Source organism: Triturus cristatus, chromosome 6, assembly GCF_964204655.1.
Source record: "Triturus cristatus chromosome 6, aTriCri1.1, whole genome shotgun sequence".
In the NCBI taxonomy this organism is placed as follows: Eukaryota; Metazoa; Chordata; class Amphibia; order Caudata; family Salamandridae; genus Triturus; species Triturus cristatus.
Window position 1 is genome coordinate 1,726,368,655 of NC_140589.1, and position 18,173 is coordinate 1,726,386,827.

General features: G+C 42.6%; 1 protein-coding gene across 1 annotated transcript in view; it reads left to right on the plus strand.

Annotated features, from left to right (window-relative positions):
• LOC146821880 (mitochondrial amidoxime-reducing component 1-like) overlaps positions 1–7,464 on the plus strand; it is a 146,883-nt gene extending 139,419 nt beyond the window's left edge. Inside the window, exon 8 of the mRNA XM_085609393.1 lies at positions 7,338–7,464. Coding sequence (XP_085465519.1) covers positions 7,338–7,464 — 127 coding nt within the window. The remainder of the gene's footprint in view (positions 1–7,337) is intronic.
• The last annotated feature ends 10,709 nt before the right edge of the window (positions 7,465–18,173 follow it).

An 18,173-nucleotide genomic window follows, 5' to 3' on the forward strand; every position in this document is an offset into this window, starting at 1 on the left:
TGCACCAGACACATGAGTATTCAAGGTAACTTCTTCATTGTAAACCTACAATAATGCTTTATTGCAAGACTGCTCACCGGCTTAGCATCCCCAACAGGGTCAGTCTGGGACAGACAGTAGGCCCAAGCACCGGAAGAAAAGTGGCCAGCACTGGTAAATCAGATACTTAAAAACGTGGCCAACATTTACAAATCGATGCTATTTTGAACTTAATAAGGCATGCTGTACAAGCGATCTGCGAGATATGGGAGACCCATGCATGTGTGCCTGCTGCAGGCAGGTAAATCAACAGTAACATTAAATATGATCCCTCCCATTAAAAAAGAAAAACAAGCATTGGCATAGCCAATAGGACTCGCCTTTGGGATCTTATACGTTTTTAGCCATGCAACAGTTGCATAACTAAATACTTATAAGGTCCCAAAAGCGAGACCTATTGGCTATGCCAAGCAGCCGTGCGGCCGCGAAAGTTAAAGTGATCGCGATCACGATCAAACATCAAAGTAATCGTGGTAAAGTGCGGCGCGCGCGCCCGCGCACATGCACTGTAGCTCTAGGCTGGCCTGGTAGCACTTTTTGGCGCCCTCTCAATAAGTCTCGCCAGACCAGCGCATGCGCTGGGTCAGGCGAGACCTAAAAACTAATTAACACATCCCAAGCCTCCCAGCCTCAACATGGCAATGCCCTGTCAGTGCTGCCTTTGAGTCCCTCAATCTTACTCGCTTCCTTTCCTATGATCTGCTCCTGCCCTTTGACTGCCCCCTCAGAGCTGCTAGGATTCGAACACGGGATCTGGAGGTTACACGCAGACACAGTGCTTTGCAGCAGACATATTAACCAGATGAGATGTTTTAGAATTATTGACACCTGTGAGCTGCACATTTCTCCTAGATCTTTTCTTAACACGTACATGAACAGACTGAATTGACTCAGACAAGTTATAGTGTTGGTACACGTAGATATTCTCTGCGCAAGGTGCCTTAGCAATCTAGGTCATAGTTTACCAGTAGATACACTTGACCAGCAGCTATAACTGATGAGATTACTCTGAGGTTCGTATTTGGTTAGGAATGAACTGGTTTGACATGTGGCTGCCAACAGCCTTTCATTCTACTAGAGTGAATAAAATAAGTACCACTGTATTGGGTACTGTTAAATCCCATTAAGATTGGTAGTAAACCTCAAGATAGTGGTAAAAAGTGTTAAGTAGAAACAACAGTATTCTACATTTCACTTGCATCAAGGGTTGCAACCCTCACCATGGCACATCTGACAACACTGTAGGATGCTTCCAAGGTTAGGTGTGCTACATGGCCTTGCAGTCATGTCACATGCTTTGTTTTGTGCTTGTTGCCAGGTTAATACCCCAAATCACTTAGGAAGACATTGCCGGGACCTACTATTTTCACCAGTTCTGAACTCATCGTTCTCAATCATACTCTTGCCACTTGTTCATCCTCAGGTGTAAACCCATGGCGACCAATAGATGGTTCACAGTTACTCCCCACCAATTAAAATTTAGGGCACAGCACTGAAAAGACAAAAAGACACTGGAATGTACCAACTTTACCTCACCATATGCCTTGCACTGTATGGGCTACAAATCAGCTTGCACTTCCATGCCTCCATTATTGAGGCAGATAATTCAGCCAAGGTACTTTTTCATATCTTTGACGCGCTGGTAACCGCTAAGCTAGCAACAAGCATCCTGGTTCCCACAAGTGAGCTGTATGGCAACCTCCCAGCTATTCTCTCTAACTAAAGTTCTACGAGAGAGCATCTCTATAACTGCTGCTTGGCCAGATGATCCTGACCTCCCTTGATATCCATCAGTGATTGTATTGCAAAGGGGGGTTAGTCTGGGTCTCACTTTAATACCTCTCTACCAGATCAAGGCCTCAAATGTGCCTTCGTCACTCCTATCATAAAGAAGCCTTCAGCAGACCTAGTTATTCTTTAAAAAAACCTTCCTATCTGAGGCATTATCCTGTGTTGCAATAGCACTTGAAACAGTTGTACCCATCAACATTCTAATTAGGAAATAGATGAAGACGCAGCTCTTTAAGGAACACTACAAGACGACGAAAGTACGAGTCCAACTCATTACCTTAGGGCTCGAGTTATAGTGACTTGAGAGAAGTATGTCTGGTCAATTTCTGTGTTTTTTTAGATCTTAAAACGTTACGTTGTTATTAAACATTTCACCTAACTATAATGGTACCATAATCTTTGGTATTTTCAGTAAATTTCTAGAGTTTGTTTTACCATAAATTAATAATTTATTACCATATGGAAGTACAACCCTCCACCCAAAGACTGTGCGCGGCGGTGGGTTAGCTGCATGACCTGGCCAGCCAACTCCCCCAAAGGCTGCCAACCCCACGCTAAGCAGGTCCTTCAGTGGTGTGCTGCAATGTGGTGGTCACAGTGCCTGGACTGCGTCCAGGCCCTGTGGCTAATCCCCCTTATGCAGCCAACTCCATGGTGTGCATGGCCTGCGACTGGGCATTTTGGGGGTTGGCCACAGAGCTTGGCAACCCCCCTCCAAAGGCAGCCAACCCCACGCTGCGAAGGGCTTTTAGCTTTGCATGGTGGGGTTTGGCCGCAGGGCCTGCAGCCAACCCACCACAGTCAGTCAACCCCACTCTGCACAGGGCCTTTGGTTGTGCGTGGCATGGGGTTGGCCACAGGGCCTGGTCTGTAGCCATGCCCTGCGGCCAACCCCCCAGAGGCAACCATCCCCACACTGCGCAGGGCCTTTGGTCGTGCGAGGCAGGGTGTTGGCCACAGGGTCTGGCCTGCGGCCAACCCCCACAGGCAGCCAACCCCACACTGCGCACAGTGTTTGGCCATGCACAGATGGGACTAAGCACAAAGCCTATAGCCACCCCCCAAAGCCAGCCAACCCAAAGCTGCATTGGACCTTCAGTTATGTTTGGGGGAGGTGTTTGCTACAGGATTTGCCTTACCAAGCATTCCTTTACAATTAAAATGTCAGTATTTTGCAGGTATATATATGTATATTTGGGCAAGGGAGTTTTTAGAGTTTTGGGTGGGTAACAGTATTTTGGGTGGCAAGGGTAGTTTTAGGGTTTAGCAGAGGTAGGGATTATTTGGGTGTCAAGGGTATTTTTAGGATTTAGGGTGGGTAAGGGTATCTAGGTGGTAAGGATATTTTCTAGAGTGGGTGGCAAGGATAGATTTAGGGTTTAGGGTGGGTACAGATATTTGGCTGGCAAGGGTATTTTTAGGGTTTAGCATGGATAAGTGTATTTGGGTGGCAAGGGTATTTTTAGTGTTTAGAGTGGGTAAGGGTATTTGGGTGGCAAGGATATTTTTAGGGTGGGTAGGGGTATTTTGGTGGCAGGGGTATTTTTAGAGTTTTGGGTTGGTAGGGTTTATGAGTTCGGTTATACATAGGTATTGATAGGACCAACTTTTCCCATAGACGAAGCTTATTTTGTTTACCCAATAACTTCGGCGCTGTTTGAAGAATCCTCACCAAATTTTCAAAATGGTTGCCACTCACTACAACTGGAGTGTGGAAAGTTTTGGGGTGATACGTCAAACCAGCGGGGGCTGAGAAAAGGGAGGGATCCTACAAGGATTGTTACTCATACAATGTCTTTGGGGATTTGCAATTTTTAGATATGGCTACAGTCCCAACCACTGAACAAAATTATACCAAATTTGGCAGAAAGATAGATGTTGGTCTAGAAAGAGCCCTTTTTGTAATTTGGAGTAAATCTGTTCAGTAGTTTAGAAGGTATTAAAAGAAAAATAATCTAAATATCTAGGGACGCGGATCTCACGGGTACCTATGGATCGCAGACAAATTGGGGAAAAACCCCTCACCCACCATACCCCTTCTGTGTACGTGGGGTTGGGTGCATGCAGGGGGGTTGTTGGCCATGCGCAGTGCGGTTGTATTAACGTACAATAATTATATATTACTTTATGTTAAAAAAAACAGAGAAATTCACAGAACAAAATCAATGGTTACAGATAAATTACAGATAGGTTTAAGTTTTACCCACACACAACTATAGAAAGGCAGCAGTTATAGTTATACTCATACTTATATTTGTCTGAAGAAAAGATTACTCATGCCGTCAGTAAGGCCATGCAATTTAATTGCTTAGCATAAGTATATCTATAACTGCTGAATTTCTATGGTTTTGTGTGGGTAAAACATAAACCTAACTATAACGTCCCTGCAACCTTTGTTTTTTCAGTGAATATATACATATATATATATATATTCACTGAAAAAACCATAGGTTTCACACACGTTATAGTTAGGAATTAGCATTTAAAAAACCTTGCAAATTCACTTAAAAAACCATAGGTTTCACACATGTTATAGTTAGCTGGACATTTCCCTCGTAAAAAAACAATGAAATTCCCCCGTTATAGTTAGTAAAGGGAACTATAACTCACGCAACCGCAATCCACTGCTGATGACGTCAGATATTACATCACTGTATTTATTCACTTATTTACCCATTTTTCTTTCCTTTAACCTTTAGCTATACATATTTAATAAATATTTATTTTACAGAAAGACACATATGTCATCAGTGATGTAATATCTGATGTCATCAGCAGTGGATTGCGGTCGCGTGAGTTATAGTTCCCTTTACTAACTATAACGGGGGAATTTCATTGGTTTTTTACGAGGGAAATGTCCAGCTAACTATAACATGTGTGAAACCTATGGTTTTTTAAGTGAATTTGCAAGGTTTTTTAAATGCTAATTCCTAACTATAACGTGTGTGAAACCTATGGTTGTTTTCAGTGAATTTGTATGGTTTTTTAAATGCTAAGTTATGTATTTATTATTTATTTATTTATTTTTTTAAGGTTTTTCACCGTGCGCCTACCGTGCGCGCACGGTGCGCTTCGCGCACCGCGCGCCCACGTTACGCCGTTCGCGTAATTTTCACGTTTCTACCGTGCGCGCACGGTACGCGCACTCCGCGATTTTTTGTAAAAATATTAAAAACATTTATGGCCCTTAGGGGTCCTTTGGGGACCCCCTGACAATGGCTAGGGGGTCAGGAACTGTCCACCCTGCCCCCTTTTCATGTTCTCCACCTTTATTTTTCACCTCCCTCGGACTGCGAGAGACAAAATGGCGGCCGACACTTCCTGGTTTCGACCGATTCGAATGTTTACTAAGATCTAACAACCAAACAGAATTGCGCTCGTGCACGGCAGGGTGCGCTTACCGTACGCGCACGGTGCGCGCCTATAGATATATATATGCTTTTAAATGCTATTTTCTCAGAAAATACTGAACGGATTTACACCAGACCTGCAAAAGGCACATCCCTGACCTGAGGACTACCTCTCTGCCAAATTTCAAGATTTTCTGTTCAGCCGTTCGGGCTGTAGTGCGGACTAAAGGTCCTATGGGAAAATGCATGGGGAAAACGCGTTTTGGGACCCCCCCTTTTTCTCAGCCCCCGCTTGACGAATCCCCCTGAGACTTTCAGGGAAGGAGCGGAGCGGAGCGCCCCACCTATTTTGAAAATTTCGCGAGGATTCGTCAATCGATGCAAAAGTTATTCCAAATAGAATGTTGCGGATTTCCTATGGAAACACGGTCCATATCTTTAACTATCTACTGGCGACCGCCAGTAGATAATATATATATATTAACTACTGGCGGTCGCCAGTAGATAGTTATAGTTACAACCTAGTTTCCATAGGAAATCTCAAAATTCTATTTTGAATAACTTTGGCGCCAGTTGACAAATCCTCACGAAATTTTCAAAACTAATGGGGCGCTCCGCTCAGCTCCTACCCTGAAAGTCTCGGGGGGATTCGTCAAGCGGGGGCCGAGAAAAAGGGGGGGTCCCAAAACGCGTTTTTCCCATGCATTTTTCCATAGGACCTTTAGACGCAGCTACAGCCCGAACGGCTGAACAGAATTACGTGAAATTTGGCAGAGAGGTAGCCATAAGGTCAAGGAAGTGCCTTTTGCAGGTCTGGTGTAAATCTGTTCAGTATTTCCTGAGAAAATAGCATTTAAAAGCATATCAATATCTATACGCGCGCACCGTGCGCGCACTGTGCGCGCACCCTGCCGAGTGCGAGCGCAATTCTGATTGGTTGTTAGATGTCGGTAAACATTCGAATCGGTCGAAACCAGGAAGTGTCGGCCGCCATTTTGTCTCTCGCAGTCTGAGGGAGTGAAAAAAAAAGGTGGAGAACATGAAAAGGAGGCAGAGTGGACAGTTCCTGACCCCCTAGCCTTGGTCAGGGGGTCACAGAAGGACCCCCAAGGGAGAAAAAAACGATTTTTTTTTTTTTAAATCGCGAGGTGCGCGCACGGCACGCACACCTCGCGATTTAAAAAAAATAAAATAAATTTCACGGTGTGCGCACGGTGAAAAACCTGAAAAAAAAAAAAATCAATAAATACATAACTTAGAATTTAAAAAAACGTGCAAATTCACTGAAAAAACCATAGGTTTCACACACGTTATAGTTACGAATCAGCATTTAAAAAACCTTGCAAATTCACTTAAAAAACCATAGGTTTCACACATGTTATAGTTAGCTGGACATTTCACTCGTAAAAAACCAATGAAATTCCCCCGTTATAGTTACTGCAGGCAACTATAACTCACCCGACCGCAATCCTCTGCTGATGACGTCAGATATTACATCACTGATGACATATGTGTCTTTATGAAAAATAAATATTTGTAATATATGTATAGCTAAAGATTAATGGAAGAAGACATGGGTAAATAAGTGTCTAAATACAGTGATGTAATATCTGACGTCATCAGCAGAGGATTGCGGTCGCGTGAGTTATAGTTGCCTGCAGTAACTATAACGGGGGAATTTCATTGGTTTTTTACGAGTGAAATGTCCAGCTAACTATAACATGTGTGAAACCTATAGTTTTTTAAGTGAATATATATATATATATATATCTTTATAGTTACCTGCAAAATACTTACATTTTCGTTGTGAAGGCATGCATGGTAAAGGCATTTGTGTTGTTTAGGATGTGTTGTAAAAACATGCGTGGTAATCCTGTGTAAACTCAACAAGTTTCAAATAATTGATATCAGATGTGCCAGCCCAATTGGTTCAGTTTAATCAAACCTCTACAACTTCCATGAGGTAACAAGTGGTGAAATGCAAAGCCAGAACTTCAATGCTGGCCCTGCAGAGATGGAACAGCTTATAACCTTAATGCTGTATGTTGGTTCATGTGGTCCTCTGTGCTGAAGTTCTGTGCTTGTAAGATTCCTGATGTTAATATCACTGATTTATAAATGCTTTCTCCAAATAACAATGACCTTTTCTCATTGCAGTTACCGTCTGTGTGAGACATCAGACAAAAAATACTTTCAAAAGTCTCCTCTCTTTGGGCCTTATTTCGGAATTGAACAAATAGGAAGACTTAAAGTTGGTGATCCTGTGTACAAGATTGTCTCCTAATGAAACAAATTAAAATGTTGATGCACCGGAAATATTTTCCATTTCCTTATCTTTAAAATGAAAGAAGGGGGAAGAGCATTTCTTTGAACATGACCAAAACTGCTTGAGAGAAACTATATTGTTAACGAGAAAGAAGAGAGGATCAGTCTTAATCTGAGCTGTGGCGGTGCTCCCAGAAAGTAAAATAAATCTTTTCTGAAAGGTTAAACAGGTTATTGTGAGAATTCCTCAGCCTTAGTAGCTTGGCACAAGCATTAAAATCATCTCTCAGAGAAAATGCTTCTATGATTTAATAGAACCAAAACACCAATAAATCAGATAATCAGATAAACTAATTTAATAAAAAGAATAAACATTAATGAGCAGAATGACAACAACTTGCAAAATGGTAAAGAAAATTAGAAGATATTCTTTTTAAAAGAAGTTTTAGACAGTATCCAGAAAAACAATGAAAAGGACAGTTTAATACTATGGAATGTGAATGACCGAGATTTCAGCACCTTTTCAGGTCAAATATGATAGAGATTTCTTTTGTTCAAGTAATCTTTATTGGTGTTGTTACAAAGAATAACAAATAACAAGACGTGGCAAAATAAAATAATAAAAAGAATTACATCAACATTAGGGATTATGTCGTATTAAGAGCTTGCACAATTAGGTGCGTATATGTAAGGGGTACAGAAAGAAAGGGGGGTTTAAGTCTGTGCATAAATTCACACCACAATACTGATCTGTCACGTGTTGGCGTGGTTGCATATCGTTCCTGTATCTAACAAAATATGAACATATTCATTACAATACTCTCAGACGTCACGGCGAACGCCCTTCTGCCATGCAGATATTATCGGTATTTTCAATTTTGCCATCATTGGTCTATATATATGCACAAACTACCGTGAATGACATCCTTTCGCTTTAACATTCAACGTCAATTATAGGGATTCATCAAAATAATTTTTGCATCCATTTGGGAACCCCTTGGACACTAGATAGACCGAGTTATGTACAATATATATTACTATCATTCATGGAAATTACTTATTTTCACAATTTAATGCATCCGAAGAACAAATTAACCAAGCAGTCCATTAAAATGCCTGTTGTTACCCCACTTCATCCAACCTGGAGGTTGTTTTCTCCACTGCAGTTAGGCCAAGCATCTGCTGCCACCCTCACACCATCCAACCTGAAGGTTGATTCTTTTGCACTGTTTTAAAAAGAAAAAAATATTTTAGGGGTCCAACTGTGGCTTTCCTGACGAAGGTGCATGGGTCTCCAAAACGTGCATAGACTCTATCCTATGAAGAATCAGCATTGATCTAAGCCACTATTGTTCTGATCTAAATCGAAGATTTGTTTTGCAAATACTTTGAAACATCATTTAATTTACTCATTGTGATATCATGTGCACATTTTATATATTTTTTTTAACTTCAAAAAAATGAATTGATGCATGGGCCTAATGTTCCAGACTACGCATACAATAGTATATTAGTGTGAAGAATTAAATTAGATATGTAATTGGTTTTAAATTCTAAATGTGATAATAAAATATGCTTTTTTCTTTTTATATATTTTTGTATTTCTTGGCATATATATATATATATATTACCTACTGGCAGTCGCCAGTAGGTAGTTATAGTTAGGACCCTGTTTCCATAGGAAATCCGCAACATTCTATTTGGAATAACTTTGGCGCCGGTCGACGAATCCTCGCAAAATTTTCAAAATAGGTGGGGCGCTACGCTCCGCTCCTACCCTGAAAGTCTCGGGGGGATTCGTCAAGCAGGGGCCGAGAAAAAAGGGGGGTCCCAAAACGCGTTTTCCCCATGCATTTTTCCATAGGACCTTTAGACACAGCTACAGCCCGAACGGCTGAACAGAATTACTTGAAATTTGGCAGAGAGGTAGCCATAAGGTCAAGGAAGTGCCTTTTGCAGGTCTGGTGTAAATCTGTTCAGTATTTCCTGAGAAAATACCATTTAAAAGCATATATATATGTGGGCGGAGCCTAACCACACATCTCATCCTGAGATCTGATTGGCTGTCAGCACTTCATCCAAGAAGTGTTGGCAGCCATCTTGGGACCAATATACATGATAGCACCTCATTAAAAAGCATTGCAGTTAATAGAAGGTTTTAAGACTTTAGTTACATTATAAATCATTTGTTGATGGTACCATACTCATTTTAGGAATTGTGGTATGTTCTAAGGTGATTTCACCATGTGAAAAAGCCTTCTGCTGGGATATCATGATTGAGAGAAAAATATTTTCTCATGCTTTTACCACAGAGGTTTGGAAGGTGATCTATAGGCTAAACTGAGAGCCAATTTTCTGTAAATTCACATTATCTTTCTCAGTCATGTGAGAATGAAGTCTGACATTCTCAGTAAAACATGTACATCCAACAAGGGCAGAGACTGTCAGTTGATTCCTTTGTGTTCTACTGCAGCTTCCCAGAGTGTTCCAAAGAACTACTAGAGCGCTAACAGTCCTACTTATGATAAACGTATGGCACACCTGAAGCCATCTTGCTTGGATTAAAGTGGTAACTCTTAAAACATTTAATTTAAAAAGGAACAAAATGAGGGGGTTCATTTTTCCATAAAAAGTATGATTAGTGCTGCAGAAAGAAAAATTAGGGCACATTTTGAGTGACTTCTCAAATCCTCTTCTATTTCATTAAAAAATTCTGACATGCAGACTGAAACATGCACTTTCAATACCAGCAGCAGTTTTCCCTGGTGAGCAGTAGCTTTACTACAGTGATCTAATGAGCAAAAAGAGTTCTAACATTCTGAATTTATGGCAAATGTGTGACACATCTGAATGCCTTCTTGATGGAATCAAAGTAAAAAACTGAAAGTATTTCCTACTGAGGAGACTGCAGTAAATGAGGAAATTAGAAACTTCATAACAAATAAGTCTCCCAAGATGGCCACCAGAGACAAAAGAGCCCAAATGTAGCCCAAATATCACCCAGATGTAGCCCAAGTATAGCCCAATGACAGAATGTCCCAGAATGTTCTTAAAAACAACTAGAGCGCTTACTGTCTTCATTATGACAAAAGTATGGCACACCTGAAGCCATCTTGATTGGAAGAAACTGGTAACACTTAAAACATTTAATTTAAAAAGGAACACAATGAGGAGGTTCATTTTGCCATAGAAATTATGATTAATGCTGAAGAAAGAAAATGAGAGCACATTTTGAGTGACTTCTCAAATCCTCTTCTATTTCATTAAAAAATTCTGACATGCAGACTGAAACATGCACTTTTAATACCAGGAGCAGACTTCCATGGTGCAGTAGTTTTACTACAGTGATCTAATGAGCAACTAGAGTGCTAACATTCAGAATTTATGGCAAATGTGTGACATATCTGAATACCTTCATGATGGAATCAAAGTAAAAAACTGAAAGCGTTTCCTACTGAGGAGACTGCAGTACATGAGGAAATTAGGAAACTTCATAACAAATAAATCTCCCAAGATGGCCACCGGAGACAAAAGAGCCCAAATGTAGCCCAAAATCACCCAGATGTAGCCCAAATATAGCCCAATGACAGAAGTGTGCAAAACACTTATTATTTTGTGTTTTTGCAGTGTTATATAGTGCAGACTTGTCAGGTATTGGAGTGCTTTACATGAGCATTGATTACATCACACAAGAACAAATTCATTTTGGTTGTAGACATGGGGAGACTAAGTGATTTGACAAGAATCACAGAATGTCGAGCTGAAGCAGAAACTTCAACCTGGTTCCCCAGTTGCAAAGTCTGCAGTTCTGGAAGTAACACCACATCCTCTCCCCTAAGTGCAACATTTAATCAAGTGGTCAACTGGATAAAAAAACATAAAGATAACAAATAATTTAAAAGTGCTTTGTCGCTATTTGAAAACTCAGAAAATATGTCCTTATTTTAGTCTTTTAGAGCACTAACCATAATTTTGATGCCAATAAGACCCTCTCATATATGTAATTTCTAAAGGAAATGCTCTAGGTATTACAGTTTTGATTACATCAAGGTGATGTCAGGCGTTCCACACTTTTGTAATAAATATAGAATGTTAGCAATCTAGTTGTTCATTAGGATACTGTTGAGAGGCAGAGGCCAGGGGCACGGACTCTGAAAATTGAAGGCAGGTAGGAGGGTGCAAAGGCAACAATTTAACCACACTGAGCAGGCAGGAAGGGCCGTGGAAGCACAACAGACTATGGAGGGCAGTGGAAAGGGGGGCAGGGGCAACAAACCAACAATACAGGACTTGCAAGAGAGGCTGTTGGAGGGAAGATCTATTACGGGTCAAGGAAGCTAGGGGCGGTCCCCAGATCCCCGGGAGCCACCACAGAACTAAGCAGGAGAGTGAGTCAGGGACAAAAGGGGCACCTTAATTTGAGCCGGGGTGCCTAGGAACGCTTGCTCCAAAAATGAAGAAAACAGACATATGAGACATGGAATTGGAGGCAGAATACAATGGCAGTTTAATGAGAAGATGCAACTTCAAAGAAACCGCAGAATAGAGACATAAAGTACAAAATACAGAATCCAGATAATCATACAGCTGTCATAATATTCTCTGTATCTCAATTAATGTACTGACAGAGAGAGAGAGAAAACACATCTATAAATGCATCATGAGAAACAAGTTACACCAAGGAAAATGTTACCTAGGAACACTCACGTTTACTCTTAGAGCAAGCATTCCTGCAATTACAATACAAAATCTTTTAAATGCAAAAGTAAAGAGAACAATGGTTAAACATAACATGACATTTCATATAGGTAAAATAGAATAAGATACTTCAAGCAAAGCAGAGCAAGACATTTTAAGCAAAGGAAGACAAGAGCTCCCAGCTCTTGGGGAAAACCTGCACTGCCTGTTAACCTACATACAGACGGCGAGGTAGTCCGTCGATATCTGTGGGTGCTCCCTTTTTATATCATTTTGTGGGCTCCTTTGCACGCTACATCTACCTACGTATGCTACCCAAAAGCTTCGTCTGCAGATTTTACCAGACATTTCGTCATTTACCCACTTAATGCTGACAATGGACTGGGTGAAAAGGTCAGTCTCTCAGGCCAATCGCTTATCGTAAGTTCCATAGAGCAAGCAGAAAATAATGGGTATTGTACGGGAATTCAATATATTCATGTATAAAATCTCCTCAGTTCTCCTAACTTGACGCTCTGCGGTTGCCACTTCCTTAAAAGCGGGAAACCTGCCCAGGAAGCAAGTACCAGTCCAGGATGCAGCCTACTGTATGTCGACAGCTTCAGGGGGATGTTGAACTTTGATACCGAGCACGGAGCACTCGGGTAGGGTGGGGGCTACTAGTTTGGATCAGAAGGCCTCGCAGACCTGCCTTCAGACTGCTATACACTAAAATTGCAGAGCTATGGTCAATTTAACAAAGAGGCCTACATATTGAACAGAAGGGCCTACACAGGGGTTTTATGCTGGCTGAGTGGTAAGGATGTCTCAGGATAATTATATAGCAACACAGGACCCGCTGGTCAATTTAATACGGCCTACAAATGCAGCTGGCAGGGCAAGGACAAGGGTCTCATACTTCAGGTGTGGACAGAGCGGGTCAGGGGCCCCCTGTGATACAAAATCTACCCTCCTTCAAGGCTGTGGCAATGTAATAGACCATTGTGGGCAGAAGGAAGAGGCAATGGTAGTACAACCATACATGCCAACAGACCCGATTCAGCCAGGAAACGTCCAATGTTTTTAAGCTCAAATGGGCTTTATTTGATCTGTCTCCTGTCTACAATATCCTCTTTTTCAATGTAACTCAAAGGGGAAAATCAATACCCCAGTTTTTTTTCAAAATCTCCCTCTTACCAAGTTCAAAATGTTCGCAAGTATGGTACATTGGATCATGGAAGGAAATGGGATAGGGACATGGACTTGGATAACAGAGGACAGGAGGGACATGGAGAGGTGCACCAAACTGACCCTGCAGGGCAGGCATCAGGGTTTGCAGCAGCACAATACACCACACAGGGCATGCAGGACGGGAGTGCAGCACAACAATCCATAGAAAGCAAGAGGGAGGGGACAGGACCATGCACATGGACAACAGAGAACAGAGGGGCAAGAGGCAATGGTAGCTAGCTGACCATAATGGACAGACAGGAGAGAAAGCTGCAGCATAACAGACCATAAAGGGCAGGAGGGACGGATCAGGGGCATTACAATGGAACAGACAAGCCAGGAGGGAGGGAGTAGGGCTGGGGGCAAGGGGGCAGGGCAGGAGCAGCAAGATAGCCATGGAGGTCAGGCAGGATGGGCACTAGAAGCAAGACACACCATGAAGAGCAACAGTGAGACTGTGATGGCATACACACAGACCATGGAGGGAAGGTGGGAGGGGGTCAGGGGCAACTAACTGACCACACAGGGAAGGTGGGAGGGGCCATGGCAGCACAGAAGACCATGCATGGCAAGTGGGAGGGTTAGTGGCAGCACAATGGCTATGATGGGCAAGAAGGAGGGTGGAGGGGCATGCACAAAGGACGATGGAGGATAGAAGGGAGGGTCAGGACCTGTGCACAGACAAGAAAGTTCAGGGGAAGGGACCTCACAACAGACCACACGGGGCAGGCAGGAGGAGCAGTTGCAGCACAACAGACCAGGGAGGGCAGAAGGGTGTGGCAGTACAATGGACCATGTAGGACAGGAGGAAGAGGATAGGGGCATGGCATGTGGACAGGCAGGGTGGAGGTGGCAGGGACAGGTTACAGTCATCTGACAATGCTAGGCAGGTGGGAGGGGAGTGGCAGCTCAACAGAACACTCAGAGTAGATAGGAGTGGCAGGTCCATGGGACATGGTGGGCAAAAAGGATGGAGCAGGGGCATGCACAAAGACATCGGAGGGCAGGGGGAAGGAGAATAGGGGCAGCAAGCTAAGCACAGAGTTTAAGCAGGAGGTCAATGATGGGGCATAGAATTGGGCAATGGAGGGCAGGAGGAGTGGACTGGTACATCATACTAAATTGAGGGCAGTGGCAGCACATCAGACCATGCATGGCAGGAGGGAGGAGGCTAGTCCATGGATTCACACAACAGAGGATAGGGAGGAAGGGGATGGGGCAGCAAGCTAACTGTTCAGAGAAGGCGGGTATTAGGAACTTTATTGTTTTTAAAACATTGTGTCTGTGCGAACTACTTAAAATATGAACAAGTATGCAGCATAATCTCACTTTTATTCAGGAAGAAGAGGACGTTTGTGACTGTGACTCCGGGCTCACTTGGCAGAAACACCCCCTGACCCTCCACCCCCTATCGCAAAATGTAATGCCCGTGAAAAGGGTAGGTGAACACAATGTTATATAGAACATAGTCCTGAGAGCACGATTGAAAATGAAAACTAGATATAGTGTATGGTATAAACTATGCACCAAAAAGTGTGATATAAGATGAACCGGGCGTGAAATATAATATGCAATACATTGTGCGCAATGACAGATTCATTGGAGAGCGCGAGATAGCACAGGCACTAGCGCGTGCTATGCGATATGCGCCTTGGAGTGTAATATGCACAGGGCAGTGTTGTGTAACCTAACTAGTCTCTAAAGTTGTAATATAAAATATGTGCTGGGGAGTGTAACGTTGCATATGCACTGTGACAAAGATATGGATCCCAGATTGTAATATGTATGGCATAGCACTGTGCGTTATAACATAGGCATCGAGAAAGGCACGTTAGATGGGGCAATATAACCCGTGCGAAGACAAGTGTGGCATGACATATTCACGGGGTGGTGTTACAGTGCACATGGGCTAGAGAGTGTCATAGCATATGCACTAGCTAGTGGAATACAACACAGAGGTGTGTGGCACTCGGCAGGCAATGGTGGGTGTAACACAGCATTGGGCTCTGTCAGGAGCACGCTGTGACTCTCAAGTGATGTTCGTCCCCTTTCCAGAGAGTAAAATAAAAAGTATTACACATCCGGCAGTGGATGTGTGTTTTATTAACCGTGAGGGGGGTTTCTTGCATAGTTTTGGTCGAATTTTTGTCGAATCCCCTTTGAATGGCTTGGTGTGCATGTGTATTAAATGTGCCCGTCAATAGCTACCCATGTTTGTATAAATAAACGACAAGGGTGTCTACCAGGATTAGGCACGGTAGGGCATCAGACATGTCAGAGCTTCACTAGTGGTGTAAATACATTCCACGTGGATTCATTGCATGCATAGTCGCCTTTTAATGAATATCACGCAAATCGTCATGGTGATAGGTACGTACGGTTTGTCCAGCATGTCCTAGGTGTGTCTATAAATATATATTTTTTAAAAATAATAAAAAACAGTGGCCGGCCCTGGGGATTGGGGTCAAAAAAATATAATTAGGAGACTGGCCCTGGGGGATGGGGTCATCAGGGCCAATAAATTAGAATAAGAAGGGGAACCAAACAGCCCCCCTTCTTAAAAAACTAAAATAAATAAAAGACTGGCATCGTGCCGGAGGCCATGCCCCCTCCGTGCAGCACTCTGCAAACGCGCCCCCAACAGGCATCTCCAGTATGCGCCAGGGAGCTGCGCTGCAGCCAGGTGTTCTGAGGCCAAGCCCCTTTTTACACCTCTCTGCAACGCAGCTCTGTGGCGCTTACTGGAGGTACCTAGTGGTCTAGTTTGACCCTAGGGACCCTTAGGATTCAGGGGGACTTAATCTCTCAACTTAGAACAGCCACAGGGCGCGTTTACACAGTGGTGAAGGGAGGGGACGGGGCCTGAGGTGACGTGTGCAAACACGCACTATGGCACGTTTTAAATTGGGGATATAATTTCCCTTCAATACTGAGGGCCCCTGGGGGCTAACTAGCCCACCAAGTGCTTCCAGTAAGCGCCACTGAGCTGCATTGCAGAGAGGTGGTCCAGGCCGTGCCACTTTTTACACCTCTCTGCAACGCAGCTCTGTTGCACTTACTGGAGGTACCTAGTGGGCTAGTTGGACCCTAGGGACCCTCAGGATTCAAATGAACTTAATCTCCCAACTAAAAATGGACACAGGGCGTGTTTACACAGTGGTGAAGGGAGGGGACGGGGCCTGAGTTAACGTGTGCAAAAACGCCCTGTGGCCTGTTTTAAGAGGTAGTTTTAATCCCCATGCCCTATTATACACTAGGGGCTTACAGAGGAGGTCATGCTAATCACAGGGGGACCCCAACGCATAATGTTCCCTAGTGTATGTAGGTGTTTTCACTGTATTCTAAGTGTCTTTTAACATAGCACTGGCTCTAGGACTGGTTAGTCAGACTCAGTTACCACCAGTATCCGTCTGAAAAAGTTGAGGGTACAGGATGATTTTGCAACAAGGCTTCTTTCTGCTCTTCTTTTTGTTCTTTCTGCACGTTATCCTTCTTCCTGCACTTATCTTCGTATATGAGGACTTCTGTTGCTTCTTTCTGCACTTCTTTTGTTTCTTTCTGTGCATTTTTTCTTCTTTCTTCACATGTCCTATCTCTGTAGGCATAGTTAGAAATTAGCATTTAAAAAACCTTTGAAATTCACAGAAAAAACCATAGGTTTCAGGCACGTTATAGTTAGGAATTAGCATTTAAAAAACCTCAGAAATTCACTGAAAAAACCATAGGTTTCAGGGGTGTTATAGTTAGCTGGACTTTTCACTTGTACAAAACCATTGAAATTCCCCCGTTATAGTTAGTTCAGCTAACTATAACTCGCGCGCCCGCAATGCACTGCTGATGACGTCACATATTACATCACTCATGACATGGTCAGTGACATCACTCATGACATCACTGATGACATCTCAAATGACATCACTGATGACATCACTGATGACATCACTGATGACATCATCCTTGTGATAGGGTGGCAGACCTCCTCTCACCCTAATATAACCTTTGATACACACATTCAAAAATAGAGAATACAATTTTCAAAACAATGGACATACCAATACCAGTTACAACAACCTCTTCAGTAATTCTAAGATCCACATACACATCCACTCATTCACCAACAGTCCTATACAGTCACTCATACATGTACTCACTCATCATATGTACTCATACACCTATACATCCTGTTACACAATGCCACTCATCCATAGAGTTACTCACACACATAGTCACTCATGCTAATAAAGAATCAAACATACATTTACTTGCATATACAGTTATACACACACCACCATACTTACTTCTACGGAAACTTACACATACTTAGTCTTTTAAACAATCACTTATAGAAACACATACTTATTCATACAGGAACTCTTTCAATCTCTCACTCTCACATATACTCACATATATACACCAATAGTCACATATACTAGTTTAAAACATAGGTAGTTACTCATAAAGACACTATTGAGACAGTCATTCACTCACTAACACACCCATACACACACTCATCCACCCATACAGTCCTGCACTCATGCTGTGTTCAACACATACAAACAGTGAGTCACTCATTCATGCACCTATGCACTACGTAATACCCCCCACCGAACCATGCAGACACTCAGACTGATACTCAAAAAAACAACTAATAACCTATATAGACACCCATGTAGCTACTCACCAACCCATGCAGCCACTTATACACAAAGTGAGAGACTGATACAGATATTTACATATTTAAACACTAAGCCATGTATTCACTATGATACACTTAATCAGTCAGTTACACAATCAATTTTTCAAAAACAAATCATCCATTTA